This window comes from Penaeus chinensis, chromosome 38 (assembly GCF_019202785.1).
Source record: "Penaeus chinensis breed Huanghai No. 1 chromosome 38, ASM1920278v2, whole genome shotgun sequence".
In the NCBI taxonomy this organism is placed as follows: domain Eukaryota; kingdom Metazoa; phylum Arthropoda; class Malacostraca; order Decapoda; family Penaeidae; genus Penaeus; species Penaeus chinensis.
In genome coordinates this window covers 12,767,703-12,786,182 of record NC_061856.1, presented here as the reverse complement: position 1 = coordinate 12,786,182, position 18,480 = coordinate 12,767,703, and the positions used below count along the sequence as shown (strand labels likewise).

Sequence of the window (18,480 nt, the reverse complement as noted above, 5' to 3'; positions counted from 1 at the left end):
GTACATAGGTAGGTAGGTACATAGGTAGGTAGGTACATAGGTAGGTAGGTACATAGGTAGGTAGGTACATAGGTAGGTAGGTACATAGGTAGGTAGGTACATAGGTAGGTAGGTACATAGGTAGGTAGGTACATAGGTAGGTAGGTACATAGGTAGGTAGGTACATAGGTAGGTAGGTACATAGGTAGGTAGGTACATAGGTAGGTAGGTACATAGGTAGGTAGGTACATAGGTAGGTAGGTACATAGGTAGGTAGGTACATAGGTAGGTAGGTACATAGGTAGGTAGGTACATAGGTAGGTAGGTAGGTACATAGGTAGGTAGGTACATAGGTAGGTAGGTACATAGGTAGGTAGGTACATAGGTAGGTAGGTACATAGGTAGGTAGGTACATAGGTAGGTAGGTACATAGGTAGGTAGGTACATAGGTAGGTAGGTACATAGGTAGGTAGGTACATAGGTAACTAGGTAGGTAGATATGTAGGTTGGGAGGTATGTTGATGGGTACAAAAAAATAGCATGTATGGATGTGTATGTATGTAAACTATCAGTTTATCATGAATTCTGTCTATTTATCTATCAACTTTATTTGTTTCTTATTTTAAAATGTATATGACAAACAGGTTAACATCTCAATACCTACAAAACTTGCATCTGCCAATTTATCCAACAGCAGACAAACCCATAATCATCTAAGGATGTAATGGTCTGCACCTCTATATTCATCTACACAATTAACTCATGCTACACACTTGATACATTGGGGTCAACCATGGATGTCAGAAATCTTGTCATTCTCATTGGTTAAGAGAGTTACAGAGGAGGAGTCACTGTTAGTACCTGAGTGTTGGGGAGAATCATCGAAAGGTCTTCATCGGCACATGCAGGGGACACGGGGGGTGTGGCATGGCTGAACCCAACCTTAGTGCTCCCACACGATGGAATCGATGGCTTCGGTGAGTCCAGGTCCGTCGGGTCTGCTCGTGTCAGGGAGGGGAAAAGAGAACGAATAATATTATGCAGAATGTATCACTTCACTTACTCTGTCAACTCAGAAGCCTCAGGAATAATCATTCAGCAAAACTAAAGGGTTATAATTTCTCTACTTTATGAATCAGAAATCCATTTTGTATTAATGGCAAATTCTTTATATCGGCTCTAAAAAGAAATTGTTAATGAACATAAAAATAGCTTAACCCAATGGCATCGGGTATAGAAAATTAAAAAAAACTCTACGCTCTGGCAAACGGCGGCAGCGCGCCGACTCTGAGTGCGTGAATTCGGTACATCAAGCCGAATCATTGCCACGGGGCGCTTTGGCGCGGCGCCGCTGCAGACAGCCGCACGCCTCAAATCGGGCGTATTGTTATGACGGCGATAGCCGTGACCCGTCGCCATTTGGTTAAAGATATCACCCATGAAATATAAAATGACAAGTACACTTCAAAGTCTTATTGTTTTCTCCTTGATTAAAAGCATAAACATTTTTTTAAGAAAAAACTAAATTTCAGTCAAGAACATAATCAACCATGTACTGCTTTTTTTGCCACAATGCAATGATCAAATATTAAATACAGATATAATTTTGATTGAAAACACACACACTTAACTTTACATACCTATTGAACGGAGGAATCGAATGAGGTCTTTAGAAAGATCCCATTTGCCAGCTTCTAATGTAGCATCTAAAAGGCGTGTGGCATGGCTTCGACTCACAGAGGCACTCTCCAGATTCTGTAGTGCAAGCAGAATTAATACAACATTAACTTCCTTTTCCAGATATATGCACATGAATCTATATATTATGTCCCTTGTATGAGTCTTAGTAAAACAATAATTACACTGACTATCCTACCTGCAGGATGATAAGGTATGATGCAGCAGTATCCAGCTGGGCCTCCTCCAAAGCCTTGACAAAGAGGAGCTTAGGACTGCCTGCTGCAGAGAAGAGGTAGCGCCATAAGGCCAGCTCAGTCTTTCGCGCACATTGTACTACTGTCTGCAGGTACACTGGGAACTCTCTAATGAACTCCACTACACGGGGTAGCAAGCAATCTGGAAGTGGGTCTTTGCTCGAAGCTTCTTCTTCCAGAACCTGTAACAAGGCTTTAATTCATAAAACAAAAAAATGATATGAATTTCCAATGCCCACACTTGTTCACTGTTTACTACTTTCTTTCACATGAAAATATAGAGAGCCATTAACAAAAAGGACAAATAAAAGGTTTTTCCTTGCCTGATGCAGGAGAAGCTCCAGTGCATGTGGGAAGTATGGCAAGTCCCGACATGTGCTGGCTACTTCCCAAGCATGGTACCCTAGGTTACGCCTCAGCAGTTGTCTCAACAAGTGATGCAGATAAACTTGACTCTGGAGGATAACAGTAAATTAGACATAGTATACCACAACTACTCATATATCAATAATAAAAATCATCTTAAAAGAAAACAAATATGCATATATGCAAAAAACAAACTCACAGTCCGCTCTACAATAGTAAGTGGCTGGTGCAGAGAAGCAGCGTCACATGCCAGCAGGGACGTGTCAGTCTCTGCCCCCAACAAAATACCTTCCTCAAACAACACAGCTGAAAAGATACGGTAGAGTTCCTTTGTATTATGCTAGGGAATTTATAAATCTGTGCATTGTGTGCTGTTTTCATTAAAAATAAGATTATTACATTTAATGTTATCCATCCAGGTAGAATAATACCCCATCTTTCATATCAGCTACCTTTAGTACTTGCAGTGTAAGTGCACAATTAAAAGCATTCAATTCCCATTTCTACAAAAATATTGCCTGAAACAAGTTTCCTAATTTTATCAGTTTATTAAGTGTTTCCATTTCACTTACAATAATGATTCAAGCCTGCCAATCTTAATGTTTTTTTTTTTTTTCACATAAAATCTACAAAATGGAAAAAATATAATAAAATACAATTGAAAATATGTATATAAAAGAATGCACACATGATTCCTCTTACCTAGAGGATATATGGACGGAGTAAATGGCAGCATTATTCTGCGAGCCAAGAAAATGTGAGACTTGTCAGCAGAGTTGGGGAAGAGAGGTAGCCAGGCTCGTGTGCCATGAACACCACAGTGCAGCCACAATGCATGACTAAGATGTGGCTTATGACTTACAGCACAGCTACTGCACCACAGAGCTTCACAGCTTGAGGCTAAGACAATTGGTGTCATTTGTGCACAATGAAACTGGAAAATGAAAGATTCAATAGTACAAATAGTCATTTTCATACCTGAATAAAAATAAAATATCACACAAGTACATCAAATGTACATCAAATTGTATATGTCAATGCTTGAAATATATTGCTATGAAATAACATTCCATACATTTTAAAACTTTCCATAACTTTAAAGATAATTCTGCCCTAACTTACCAACTTGCCATTGCCGCCTGCACCATCTGCCTGCTGATCTCGTTGTATCATAAGTACTTTGCCAGATATATTGATAATGACACTCTGTGCTGGCAGTGGGTTATGTTGGTTGTTGCTGACTCTCCAAGACTCTGTGCGGAGACTGGTCAGTAATATGGATACAACACACGCTGGGTGCACTGTCAGTCCAGAAATGTCTACCTCCTGCACTCGAGACACAGTAACATTACCACCACCTGGAGGGTACAGAGAAACAAAATTAGAAACAGCTCAGTGATAACAATGTATAATTAACAACTAAATCAGTCTGGAAGAGAATCAATGATGAAAGGGTACTGGGGCCATAATTCTAGCAATAAGTCACAAATATCATATAATAAACTAAAGAAAATGAAATAAAATAACAAAAATAAAATAGTATAATATAAATCACAAATAATTATATCTATTAACACCTGATATATTTCACCTTCTTTTAATAATTTTACAAAGGACTTCCTTTTTTCAAGTCAATAAATACAATTATAGTCTCATTTCTATTTGATTCAAAATGTTTGCTGTACAATTCTATTAACTTTACAAAAGCAAATACTCTTCCAAGACATTGGAAACTTTGAAAAAAATGAAAAGAGCATACGGAAAGTACAAGAAAGCATGCAAGGGTTTCATTTTAACCAAAGATTCAAAGTGAATCATTAACCATCTCCAAGATCAAATTCTTAAATTTCTACTATTCATTAACCTTGCATGTGAATACAGGTTCAGGAAGGAGAAAAAAGGAAAAGAAAACAGGCCTTCTTATGCACAAAAGGCCTTCTCATGTACACAATCTGCTGTTCCTGAACATCATGAAGGTGAAATAGGTTAAAATAAAGCCCTGTGTGCAAAGGATAATCATTAGTGCCAAAAAGTCAAACATCTCTTCACTCTTCAGTGATACAAAAACTAAAGGCACAGAAATCAACTCTTGAGTTGTAAATAACTTTGATTTAGAAGCAACATAAGCTTTCAATTTAAATATGATCATATCATAAAATTACATGTGCATGAAACACTTTCTAGGTAGTAAATATTCATCCCACACCATTCCCACAATGCTCACATACTGCAATCTATGTTATAAGTTGTTTATTAGGGGATGGCTCTTAAAATATTTCATGGATCAAAAAATGTGTAACACTTATGATAATACTCTAAGAAATCAATATTATATTCAAATCATCATTTAGTCTATTCCATACAATTTTACCTTGTGTAACTAACAATTCTCATAGTCCATGTTTCTCGACCTTGGGATCACGACCACAAATGGGATCACCAATGCCTTTCACCAAGTCACCAGTCCCCCAAATTTTCAGAGATTAGAGGAGCATAATTGGCTAGTTGTTTATGTAAGAAATCTGATCTATATTAGAGAATCATTAATTCTGAACATGAGTATTATATTTAGAAGATTGTAACTACCAACAACTTCAATGCAGTAACATAAATGGGACCATTTGATCAAATGCAAAACAAAACTCCCCTCTTGAGTGTGTGTGTTGTGGGAGTGCTGTGACCTTCTGGGTCAGTTAATTTGAGTGGGTACATTGTTAGGTCACTGCAGGCTGCTAACTTTTGAGAAAAGCACATTGCTTTTGATAGTTGACAAATCTACATATTTTGATACTCTGAGAAGAATCATAGAAATACATGTGGTGTAATACATGTTACATAACCAAATATAAATATTTCAGAAAAAAAAAAAATAGTAGTAGTAAAGGGCATGAAACCAATGAAAACGCAGCATCTTGCTCATATATCAGTACAAATAATTACCAGTATTTCATTGAGAATTAAGTTTGGTTATAACTGATAAAACCTACAGTCTGGGCGGAGCCTGTGTTTAGTTGTGATACTTGGCCTTGCCTTGTGACAGTGGGTCAATCACTCATTTAGCCACACCCAAGAAGTCTCGGTTGATAATCAAATTGACAACCATAGTCATCTAACTTTACATCCGCCAAGAATCCATACCCCTCTTCCATATCAATGCCTATTTACTTTTTTTTTTTTTTTTTTGCAAACATAATTATAAAAAAACAAAAACAAATGTGAACTACTACAAATCAATCAAAAAATGGATTGAAAAACAACTTGGAGAGAATTTATTAATGTGTGATAACAAATACACTAAAAAGTAATAAGGACTTATTTTTTCTTTGTTGTCATTCCATTTAAATAACTGCCTTCTTTCTTCTTTGTTGTCATTCCGTTTACTAAAGAAAAGGATTATACAGTTTAGTACAAAGCTAGATCTGTACTGGGGTGTCATGGAACAAGCATACACATTCACTAACTGATGAAGATTTTTTTCCCAAAAAAATAAATGCAAAAGCAACTAAATTATTATGGTAAAAAGACATCTTTCTCACTCGTCATACTATCCCCATACCTTCATTCCTCATGGAAGGTCTTCAAATAACCATTCAAAAAGCTATGTTTGCCACCTCATTTTTGTTGTGAATGGAATATTGTGAGTTTGATTTGATAATTCTGGTATAGTATGGAATATTTCACCCCCTATCCTTTATTCTCTTTCATTCCCTTCCACATTATACTATTACATATTATACATCATATCTTGGTACCATTGCCTTTTTACTACTTATACATATAAACAAAAATATTGTATATTTTACAGCTGTACATGCCATTGAGATTTAATTGCTTTATATTTACCTTATATTTATATTTTCTGTCCAAAAGTTTTCTATGTTCCTGCAACTATTTATTTGACCATGTACAAACTCATCATTTTCTTAACCTATCTTGTCTTATGATAGTTACATAGGTAACTGTTTAGAATAAGACAATGTGAGATGAGAAATACTAGAATAACAGCAGCACAGAACCCAAACTTAACAGGTAAGACCAGAATCACTCATAAAAGTGCAAGAATTTAAGAATTTAAGACTGAAGTTGGGCCCCATAACCTGCCCCACTTGCCAATGGGGCAGCATTGGTGGGGGTGGCAGAGGTGGCGTCCACCCAGAACGAATCCCTCAGGCTTAGCAATACCAATACTGTAGCCAAGAAGATCAACCACATTCTTGTCAGCACTCACTGGAAGATCCTTCAAAATTGCAGGGTTTACCAGAGTGTTAAGCTCTGCAGCACTGACCATAGGCTGGTTGTGGCTAACCTACAGGTCAACTTCAAAACTCCTCGTCCCACCAGTGGCCACTGTAGGGTGCTTTACTTGGACAGACCTAGCGGGGGGAGTGTGAATGTTGGGCTGAGTATTTTGAGCAGCTGTACCAGGTAGACCCTCCAACAGTTAGTTTGGATGCAAGTGGTTTCACAATACCAAAACCCACCCATCAGCCAGGAACCTCCTACCCTAACTGAGGTTAGGATGGGGATTTCTAAGCTGAGGGATGAGAATGCCACAGATGTGATATCCCTGCTGAACTACTAAAGGCTGGGGGGTGAACCTATGGGACAGGATTTGCATACAGTCTTGACTGCCATCTGCAGTCGGTTAGATGGCAGTCTGGTTCCACTCCCCCTGACCTGTTGAGGGGCATGATCATCCCTCTATGGAAGGGGAGGTGAGATCAATGGGACTGTAGTAACTACCATGACATCACACTGCTCAGTATACCAGGCAAGGTATTCACCCCAATTCTTCTGAAACAGATCTGTGACCATCAAGAGGGCACTTGACTTGGTGTGTCAGGAATAACTATGGGAGATCCTAAGATGTAGAGGAATTCTGACATGGATTATTGGCCTAATAGCAAGCCTATATACTTATACTGAAAGTGTTTTAAATGTGGTGGGGGGCCTGTCAAACATCTTCCCTGTTATTTCAGGGGTGAGGCAAAGGCTGTGTCCTTGCACCAACACTTTTCAACACCTGCATGAACTGGATAATGGATAGAGCTATTATCCAAAGTTAGTGTGGAGCAACACTGGGCAATATCAAGGTCACAGAGTTTGACTTTGCCAACAATGTTGCTATCCTATCTGAGTCTCTGATCATTGGTGGTAGCTCTTGATGCATTTAGCAATGGGGCAAAGACCTTGGGCATAGAGGTCTCCTGGACCAAGATGCAGGACTTTGGGGCCTGTTAGGGGAACCTGTTCAGTCGATTCATGCTTGCAGGAGGACATTGAAGTCACAGAGAGCTTTACATACCTTGGTAGTGTAGTCTATATCTCTGGGCTGTCAGACCAAGAAGTCAGTAGACAGATTGGTCTGACAGCAGGAGTCATGAACTTAATCAGCATTAGGAGATGTTGGTACCTATGCAGAAGGACCAAGCTACGTGTCTTCAAGGCCTTGATACTGCCAGTTTTGCTCTATGGAAGCAAAACACTATCTAGTACCTTGGAGTCTTATCTTGATGCTTTTTGTAACAAGTCATGGGGTACAGTTGGCAGGAGCTTGTGTCCAACCAACAGCTACACCGTGAGACTGGTATGGGACCTGTTACTAGTATAATCTGGGAGCGCCAACTCAGGTTATATGGGCAAATAGATTGTCTTATTGATGATTATTTTAAGCAAAGTCTAGCAGTTATGACTTTCACATTCTGCACTCTGCAGTGACACTGAACTAAACTTCCTCCATCATGTATATTCCTTCACGACAGAGCCTCCACACTTCCTACATCTTTACTATAGCACAAACCATTGAGGCTACCACAGATAGGCTTGATACAGTCATCATCTAAATCTTTTTCACTAATGTTTTTCTGTTCAATGACACTCATACATTGTATAACTGGCAGTTTAATTCATCACTACGCATAAACCATCAAATAAAATTTCACACACACTGGAGTCACACCGCCATTCAGTACATTTATTCAGTAACATTTATTGCTTTTCATAACATCCACTGACGTTTCCCGCCACCAAAGCACAGATATGGACATCTTGTAACCCCATCACCAGAAGCAGAAATAACAAACACCAAGCATATTTGTGAGTACATGTGCGTACACCTTGATGAAAATCAATTGGTCTATTTTGAAACTATAAACAATATATACATAAAATAGTAAACGTTCAAGACACATTCCATCACACACAAACACACTACACTGACCCCTCGGAAACAGTAGGCTCTCCGAATTTCCCTTCTGCTTGCTTTTCTTCCTGCTTACCCTGCTCCCTCTGGATTTTCGCTTACTTACCCTATTTTGGCCTTCCACAATAAGAAAAATGGATTGTTACAGCTAAAACATCACTTAACACAGACAATATGATAGTTACCATATACCAAAGATAAAAGAGTTTATCAATATGCAATTGCTCCTTATACAGAAATATCTCAAAACTTTCACTTTGCATCTATTATGTGTTCCCAAAATAAGCTGTGCAAAGAAGATAAAGACCGCTTATCAAGGACCTCTAGGTGACAAAGAAGTACATCAATACTCCTTTCTGAAACTGTTCATACCAATTGAAAAAAAAAATAATGCATTAATCATTTCCTGGCCAAACAGGAAATAGTGCCAGAGAAGCCTACCTGAGTTTGTTTCCGAAGGCTGAAGGTTATACACTGTGATATGGCAATCAGCAGTTAACACTATCAGCTGATCCCCATATATATTTAACAAAAGCACCTGTAACAAAATATACTTTTATAAGAAACTATGAAATATTTTATAACTCAAGTCACAAGATGTGTAAATTTTCAATACTAAATATTTCATATACATACGTAAAATAAATAAATACATACATAAATATATAAATAGATAAATAAATAAATAAATAAATACATAAATAAATACTAAATAAATGAATACTAAACAAATAAATAAATACATATAAACATTCATACAAACATACATATAGACAAATATAAAATGCTAACTATGTTTGTAAACAACTGCTGCATAAATAGTATGATGAGCTTTTTTTTTTTTTTTTTTTTTATAAGAATGACTTTTAAACTAAAAGACTGAAAATAATTGTAAATTGAAAAATTAAGATTTGCAAGTCTAAAAAGAGAGATTTGTTTAATAAATAAATTCATCTTCACTTACCAGCAATGTCTGTGTGTTAACAAAATCCCCTATGCTAGCGTAATATAAAAAATCCTGCATATTTTTCACACTAAATACCAGAATGACTTCTTTCTTAGCATTATCAATCAGAAAACCATTACATTCAAGTAGGAAATAATTTTATTCATATACTATGCATACGTATCATAGTTCACCAAAAATCAGCATCTCTTCTGAGGCATACCTGAGCAGGTTGGGGCACCGTAGTGACATAAAGATTATCCAGCTTATGGTCCCGGGGATAAAGCCTAAGTTCATCCATGTTGGCTGGTATGTTGTAGGCCCCAAGTACTAGCCATGTTGACCGCCACCAGAGCAGGCCACCAGTCACCACAAAATCTCGTTCCTGGCTCTCATTGCCAAAGAGATGCCATCGTCGCAGCCGCAAGGAATAATGGGCCACTCCATTCCGCCCAGCAACACCAACAAGTTCTCCACCCTCATCCACACAGGTGTACTGCACAGAATAAAAATGTTCCCTGTATTTCCTTACGAGTAAAGTTTTCACCTTCATTTCTTAATTGCATCACAACTAAGTCTATCATTTCTTAAAATTTCATTCCAAGAAGTCATGTAAATCACATGATATCATAAGTCAACAGATGATGAGATGTAACACCTGTGAAAAAGAGCTCAGTTGTAGTAGAAACTTACCCTGATTGGCCAGTTGGAAGCTGTGTAACTGTAAGGTATCGGGATAACAATCCACTGTTTCTTAGCTGCCACACAAAATTGTGAGTCTTTAGCTTGTAAGGGATCCTCAAATGCACCTTCTTCATCATCATCAAAGTAAAGAGACAAGGAATCCTGGGTAGGGTCTGGCATCCCAGCCAGTCCCTCACAAGTGTTGAGGTAGAGTCGGTCATTCCCCTGTAGTAGGACTCGCCCCAGTCGACTCTGTTAGAATACAAAAAAAGAAAAAAAAAAAAAAAAATTGTATTAACTGACTGTGATACTGGAAGTCTATATATACAAACATATTGAGTGTAATAAGTGCATATATACATGCACTTTATTTACATACAGTTGGCTCTAGAAGTGCCTAGTCACTATGGAGTCAATTCCTATGCCTACCTGACCACCTCTATTTACCCCATTCCTTAAATTTTCAGAAAGATTTTTATTTCATTTATAGTAACTGTAATAATGATGACAGTGAGGATGATGATTACAATGCCAATGGCGATGACGATGACAATGACATTGAGGATGACGATGACGATGGTGGCGATGACAGTGATAATGACAATTACAATTTAATAATAACAACAACAGTAATAATAATAATAATGATAATAATGATAATAATGATGATAATAATAATTATAATAATTATAATAATTATAATAATAATAATAATAATAATAATAATAATAATAATAATAATAATAATAATAATAATAATAATAATGATAATAATATAAAACATGAATAATATAAAAATTACAATAATACAAAACAAAACAAAACAAAACAATAATAATAATTATAATAAATTACTTTAATTATTATTATCAATATCATTATCGTTGTGTTGTCGTTGTCGTTGTTGTTGTTATCATTATTATTATTATTACTATTATTATTAATATTAATATTATTATTATCATTATTGTTATTATTATTATCATTATTATTATTATTAATAATAATAACAATTATTATTATCATGATCATGATCATTATCGTCATCATCATTGTTATTATTATTACTATTAGTATTAGTATTATTATTATTATTATCATTATAATAACAATAATGATAATAATAATAATAATAATAATAATAATAATAATAACAATAATAATAACAATTATAATAGTAGTAGTAGTAATAGTAGTAGTAGTAGTAGTAATAGTAGTAGTAGTAGTAGTAGTAGTAGTAGTAGTAGTAGTAGTAGTAATAGTAATAGTAATAGTAATAGTAATAGTAATAGTAATAGTAATAGTAATAGAAATAGTAATAGTAATAGTAATAGTAATAGTAATAGTAATAGTAATAGTAATAGAAATAGTAATAGTAATAGTAATAGTAATAGTAATAGTAATAGTAAAAAAAAAAAAAAAATCAAAACAAATTATGGAATTGGGTGAAGAGGATATATTAGCTAGGTCTAAGTTCTTATGAAGCCATTTATGTGTAAACAATAATAATAAAACTAAACTACAGTGGACAGTGCATGTGCCTGGCACTATTGGGTAAAGAGATTGTACCACATATTTATGATTGGTTTCAATGGTAGAAATATGATATTCAATATTCTTTGATTATTCTCTTTCAATTTTCCCTTATATAAAGGCACCTTCATTTTCAGATCTGGTATTAAGAGGACTAAGGATCCTTTAAGTTTCTAATACTCTGTAACCAAATAAAACAAGAAATGTTATATTCACAATAAAGTTATCCTAATCCTTATTAGTTTCTGGCTGTTTGCTGTTGCAAAATATGAATTATTTTCCTTAACATAGGTATTACTGCATACAGTCTCTGAAAAGAATGCTGGAATTTCCAAACCATCACTCACCATACAGGGATTAACTGTAAGAGCACTCTTGATAAAGGAAAACTGTAGCACACATGTTTTCTCCTGAACATCTGTTGAGTGTGAGGACTCAGTCACTTCTGCCCCAACCTCAATTTCCTCTGTCTCTACAGCACCTTGAGGCATTTCCTTACATTCCTTGATCTCTTCCAGGGGATCTTCCACAATGGGCATATCTCTGGAACCTTTCTCACTATACAACTGCTGGTCTTGTGTTTCCTGTTTGCTAATTTCTTCTTCTAGTTTTTGAATGCACCATACTTCATACCCCTCTGCACCCCATTCCTAAAAGAAAATATTCTTAATATTCAGGGCATTTATTTCCCTTCTTTTATGCAGTTCACACACAATGCAACTTCAAATATGTACATCATTTAAATTCCAAGACAAAAAGAGAAGACTCAAAGGTATCAAATTACCATGTTCGTGATGGTGATGGCTTTGGAGAGAGGATCTTCAGTGTAGTCCCATCGCAAGGACACTGTAAGCAGTGAGCCAAAAACACTCCACAAGGATATTCCACCTCCTTCCCAAGTCATGCCTAATACAGTGCCATCTGGAGTCCATTTCATAAACCCTGAAAATAAAGAATATATATTATAACACCTATATACAACTTTGTGCTCTACCCTTCCATTTCTAAATATAGGTGCATCAAATTGTACACTTTACAGTTATCACAACTTCAAAAATCTTACTCACCAACAGGACCAGGTGATCCTGCAAAATCTCGACTGGACAATATAAGCCTATGGGAAACTTCCAGACCCCCAGTAGCCTCATCTACAGTATATACAACACCTTGTGAGCTGAAAAATACAAGCAAAAACATGTCATCACAGTATAGTTAATGGAGTGATATACAGCAATTAAGCAAACTCATCTACTGAGCAAATCATTTAATCTCTCAGGCCTTTAAAGGCTTCATTCAGATTATGTTAATGGTGTATTTACAGGTGAGGAAATCAGATAACAACCAGTCAAATTAATGAAAAGAGAATGAGAACTTTCTTAACAACAGTATAATAGTGTTCTTGGTTTGAAAAAATAGCTGTTAGGATTCTCTAACAGAAAAATAACATAATTGTTTTCATTACTATCATTCCCTGATAAATAAATATTACAATTCAAAATAATATAAAATCATATCTGTAATCATTTAACAACACCCTCAAAGCCTAGAAGAAGAAACAAAAGTACCAACAAAGGGGAAAATACACCCAAAAGCATATTTATGGGAAAGGCACTACAGACGGTCCTGTGTGCTAAGAATCTTGGCACATTTCCCAACCCCTAGAGAAAACCCTCCCCCCACACATTTGTCTACTTACTTCGCCCGACCATACGCCAGTAACCTGTACTTGTGATTGATGGCTGCGCAGGTGGCGTCCTCCAGGTCTCGAGCCCAGATCCCTTGCACGGCCTAGGGAAAGGTGTACTCTGCTCACTCTCACACTTCTACACTCTACGCTCAAAAACTTACACAGACTTTTTTTTTCTTCTTTTTTTTAGTAATATGGCAAATTCAATAAAAAAACATGAGATTTTTCAAAATATGTAAAAATTATTTGTCTTATGGAAAGGATAAATTCCAAGACCACAAAAAGCTTTATGTAAATTTTGCAAAAGCATGCATGAAGAACATCAATTTTATGCTTCATCAAAATTCATAAAATCAAAATATACAAATGTAAAACATATCTACATCATATTTCTGGGTGATTAGAAATTACTTTTGGTGTCGGAAGTGCTAGCTGCAAAAAAAAAAACAAAAAAAAAAAAACAAGCCACTTGCATACAAAATCAGATAAAAATATATAAATCTATAAACATTATAAGAAATCAACCATAAGAATAAAAATAACGGTAATGGCAATGATAATATTGTACATCATATCAATCATATGTAATTTAATTTGAAACAATACTAATTATAGAAATATCACTACATCTACCTTAACTAAAACCAACAGCACCACCAACACACAACCACAATTATTTTTTTCATTAATATAACAAACTACCAACTACACTCTACACTTACATCTAAAATCATGACAATCTTTACAACCAACTACAACACCATCAATAACTTTCAACAATAGCAACCAAAGAAGGAAATAAGATTCAAGATAAAACAAAAAAATCAAAGATAACCTAAAAAAAAAAAAAAAAAAAATGTTCAAAGATCACAATCCTAGTCACAAAAGCCACCACACATAAAACAAATAATGCACAAACACTTACCTGAACCAATTAACAATGCTCGAAGGGACATTAACCCATACATTTCAAACAAGCATTTATCCTAAAGGCTACAATTAACAATTAACTCTCCAACACCCATTTCTGTCAAGCCCGGGAGGGAGGGAGGGAGGGAGGGAAGGAGGGAGGGAGGGAGGGAGGGAGGGAGGGAGGGAGGGAGGGAGGGAGGGAGGGAGGGAGGGAGGGAGGGAGGGAGGGAGGGAGGGAGGGAGGGAGGGAGGGAGGGAGGGAGGGAGGGAGGGAGGGAGGGATGGATGGATGGATGGATGGATGGATGGATGGATAGTTGGATAGTTGGATAGATGGATAGTTGGATGGATGGATGGTTGGATGGATGGATAGTTGGATGGATGGATAGTTGGATGGAGAAAAAGAAGAGAAAATGAAAGATAAAATAAAGAGAGGAAATAGAGAGAAGAAAAAAAGAAAGGAAATCGAAAGAAAAAAAAAAAAAAATGGTTGAATGTCAACAACAGAAAGAAGGAAAAATGGATAGACTCTTTGAAAAATGGATAGACAGACGAAAAGATGGTGGGCAGGACGGAAGGAAAAAAAACAAATAAATGGATGAAGAAAATGCTGTGACAGACAGACGTTTGAAGTAAGGAACGGAAAAAAGATGCGACAGGACAGGAGGAAACTGGAAGGGATGGGAGAAGACGGAAGGAGACGAGAAGAGAGGAGATGGATAGGCAGATGCTAGGAAAGATAGATAAATTAACCAATCAATGAATAAAAGAGGAGAGGCAGATCAACAGACTGGCATATAAGAAATAAAATAATCAATCAGTGGATGAAGGAACTGATTGGCAGATCAATGGACTGGCAGATAAGTGAAATTGTGAACGATCTATTTTTAGACCCTCACCTAAATACATATTACCGTGGTCTATTAAACAAATATTTAGTTGAATTTCTTACTGACCAAGAACTACAGACCAACAAAACATGCACAGAGGCAACAGGTAATGACAAAGTCAGTGATTTAGCCATTCAGTAATTCAAACTTTCATACAATTATTCACAGCTATTAATAAACAGTATAACCAATACAATGATATTCCATTTCTAAGTTGCTTGCATAACATCATTCTGTCATACCAGAGATGGCAAAGGAATTAATACTGTAAAGACTGAAGTACAAACATGCATCTTAATCATATTTCTGGGTATTCATTAACTTCATAATCTGTCATTCCCCTTATTTGTATTTTATGAATTTCCACTTTTGATTAGGAGGACTTCACAAGTTCATTATTCACTAAGATTATGTAAACCATACCTAACACACATTCATACTTACTTAAATACATACATACACACATACATACATATACGCATACATATAACACCAAATGAAATTTCCGACTCTAGGAGGCAAATAAAAACTTGCTCATACGTAAAAAAATATTATGATAATAACAATAATAAAATGTGTTCTAGGAAAACATAATAAGTAAATCCCATTGTATAGAGCCATCTAGTACTTACATTAGGGTCGAACTTGAGGGTTGACGCGGTGAGAAAAGCAGCTCGGCCATCACTTAATACAACGGCAAATCCTCCTACCAGTGGTGAGTACTCTAGATCTACAACGTGTACTCCAGGGGCATCCAGAGGCACAGCTGGGTATGCAAACAGAATCAAAACATTGGAGTTAGTAACATATTTTCAAGACAGTAAAAGCCTTTTCTAAACCAATGATAGTTTACTCAGATGGAATTTTCCTGCTGAATGACTTTTGTTTAAACTAATTAGAATAACTACATTTTCTTAAATCTTTCATTTTCTTCACCTACAATAAAGAGGATGTGGTAATGACAGCAAAGGAAAGCATACTCTCGCCCGGTCTTACCTTTCATAACAAGTTGGTCATCACAGAAAGGAACTCTTCGAAGATCTATGCAATAGTCGTAGTTGAGAGACCCATCCCAACGTAGTCGCTGGATATGACCAGTGCCCGTAGCAACCATGAGTTCATCTCGAAGACAAACCAAGCCAGTTACCCCTCCTGTAACCTCAGTCTCAAAAGCCTATAAGAAAATAAAAAAGAAAAAAGGTAAAACTATAAATAAAAAAAACAAGCATGTACATAGTCTGACAACTAATTTAGAACAAGGGCTAAGTACAATGCTTTCTTTCTCAACTTTATAGCAGTTTTAAAACATAAGATGATAGTATATCTAAATTAGCACACTATGAAACTCACTGTTGAGAAGACAAGTGGAGGTATAGATTCACTGGAGTAAAGCTCAGCAGATTCACGTTTCAGGGTAGGATTAGGGGGGTCTCGCTGTTCATATACTTCTCTTCGTGACTCATCAACAACAATAGAGTAGTAAATAAGTCGATTTTTATTTGTCTGAAATATCAAAAGCATTGATATGTTTTCTAGATTATAATCTGACACTGTACTACATCCAACATAACCAATGAAATTTCCTTATGCTATATTCTTCAAGTATCAAAATCCATATAAAATGTCATTTATCAATTTTATCCATCTATACTATATATAATCACCAAATTGCTTCATTTTCAGTCTATATTTTTTTTCATTTCTCATATATCCATCTACTCACCGCAACAACAATCATAGAAGAATCAGGCCTCCATTCTAGAAATTCGTTGGTCCCCAGGCTGAGAACAGACTCATCCGACCGACGGTGTACTACCACTGGTACACATGGCTGGAAAATGAAAAGAAAACAACTTATTTTTCGTGCTAATATGATACGATGGATTTTATATCTATTGATAGACAGACAGAAAGATACAGTGAGTAGAATACCCATATAGAAAAAAATACAAATAAATAGATCAATAGAGAGTCAGATAGATAGACTGCTAGAGGTAGACAGATATAAAGATATATCATACACATATAATACACACATAAGGAAGAGAAACTGCTAGAGGGGGGGGGTGTGTGTGTGTGTGTGTGTGTGTGTGTGTGTGTGTGTGTGTGTGTGTGTGTGTGTGTGTGTGTGTGTGTGTGTGTGTGTGTGTGTGTGTGTGTGTGTGTGTGCTCGGAAAATATTCAAGGAATAAATTCTACTTTCATGCACATCCTTAGGATCTAATAAGTTCTTATGAAAAATCATCATTTAATTTCTTCTTTGTCTTCATTGTCATCATCATCATCTGCTCCCTCTGTCTCTTCTTCTTCCTCTTCCTCCTCCTCTTCTTCCTCTCTCTCTTCTTCCTCTCTCTCTTCTTCCTCTCTCTCTTCTTCCTCTCTCTCTTCTTCCTCTCTCTCTTCTTCCTCTCTCTCTTCTTCCTCTCTCTCTTCTTCCTCTCTCTCTTCTTCCTCTCTCTCTTCTTCCTCTCTCTCTTCTTCCTCTCTCTCTTCTTCCTCTCTCTCTTCTTCCTCTCTCTCTTCTTCCTCTCTCTCTTCTTCCTCTCTCTCTTCTTCCTCTCTCTCTTCTTCCTCTCTCTCTTCTTCCTCTCTCTCTTCTTCCTCTCTCTCTTCTTCCTCTCTCTCTTCTTCTTCTCTCTCTTCTTCCTCTCTCTCTCCTACCTCTCTCTCTTCTACCTCTCTCTCTTCTACCTCTCTATCTTCTACCTCTCTCTCTTCTACCTCTCTCTCTTCTACATCTCTTCTTCCTCTCTCTTTTCTACCTCTCTCTTTTCTACCTCTCTCTCTTCTTCCTCTCGCTCTTCTTCCTCTCTCTCTTTTTCCTCTCTCTCTTCTTCCTCTCTCTCTTCTACCTCTCTCTCTTCTACCTCTCTCTCTTCTTCCTGTCTCTTTTCTACCTGTCTCTTTTCTACCTCTCTCTTTTCTACCTCTCTCTTTTCTACCTCTCTCTCTTCTTCCTCTCTCTCTTCTTCTTCTTTCTCTTCTTCCTCTTTCTCTTATACTTCTCTCTCTTCTTCCTCTCTCTCTTATACTTCTCTCTCTTCTTCCTCTCTCTCTTCTTCCTCTCTCTCTTCTTCCTCTCTCTCTTCTTCCTCTCTCTCTCTTCTTCCTCTCTCTCTTCTTCCTCTCTCTCTTCTTCCTCTCTCTCTTCTACCTCTCTCTCTTCTACCTCTCTCTCTTCTACCTCTCTCTCTTCTACCTCTCTCTCTTCTACCTCTCTCTCTTCTACCTCTATCTCTTCTACATCTCTTCTTCCTCTCTCTTTTCTACCTCTCTCTTTTCTACCTCTCTCTCTTCTTCCTCTCGCTCTTCTTCCTCTCGCTCTTCTTCCTCTCTCTCTTCTTCCT

At 36.6% G+C, this 18,480-nt stretch overlaps 1 protein-coding gene across 3 annotated transcripts in view; it reads right to left on the bottom strand.

Moving 5' to 3' along the window:
- Positions 1-18,480, bottom strand: part of LOC125045858 (guanine nucleotide exchange factor subunit RIC1-like) — a 34,410-nt gene that overhangs the window by 11,698 nt on the left and 4,232 nt on the right. For 2 of the 3 annotated variants that reach the window (XM_047643411.1, XM_047643412.1), the window contains exons 2-20: positions 16,857-16,964; positions 16,484-16,636; positions 16,130-16,307; positions 15,766-15,899; positions 13,341-13,432; positions 12,712-12,818; positions 12,429-12,586; positions 11,992-12,294; positions 10,121-10,363; positions 9,651-9,923; positions 8,923-9,019; positions 8,500-8,598; positions 3,402-3,637; positions 2,982-3,213; positions 2,479-2,585; positions 2,237-2,368; positions 1,856-2,095; positions 1,620-1,734; positions 841-977 (exon numbers count right to left, since the gene is read on the bottom strand). In XM_047643411.1, coding sequence (XP_047499367.1) covers positions 841-977; positions 1,620-1,734; positions 1,856-2,095; positions 2,237-2,368; positions 2,479-2,585; positions 2,982-3,213; positions 3,402-3,637; positions 8,500-8,598; positions 8,923-9,019; positions 9,651-9,923; positions 10,121-10,363; positions 11,992-12,294; positions 12,429-12,586; positions 12,712-12,818; positions 13,341-13,432; positions 15,766-15,899; positions 16,130-16,307; positions 16,484-16,636; positions 16,857-16,964 — 3,144 coding nt within the window. The remainder of the gene's footprint in view (positions 1-840; positions 978-1,619; positions 1,735-1,855; positions 2,096-2,236; positions 2,369-2,478; positions 2,586-2,981; positions 3,214-3,401; positions 3,638-8,499; positions 8,599-8,922; positions 9,020-9,650; positions 9,924-10,120; positions 10,364-11,991; positions 12,295-12,428; positions 12,587-12,711; positions 12,819-13,340; positions 13,433-15,765; positions 15,900-16,129; positions 16,308-16,483; positions 16,637-16,856; positions 16,965-18,480) is intronic. The other variant, XM_047643413.1, reaches the window with a different exon arrangement.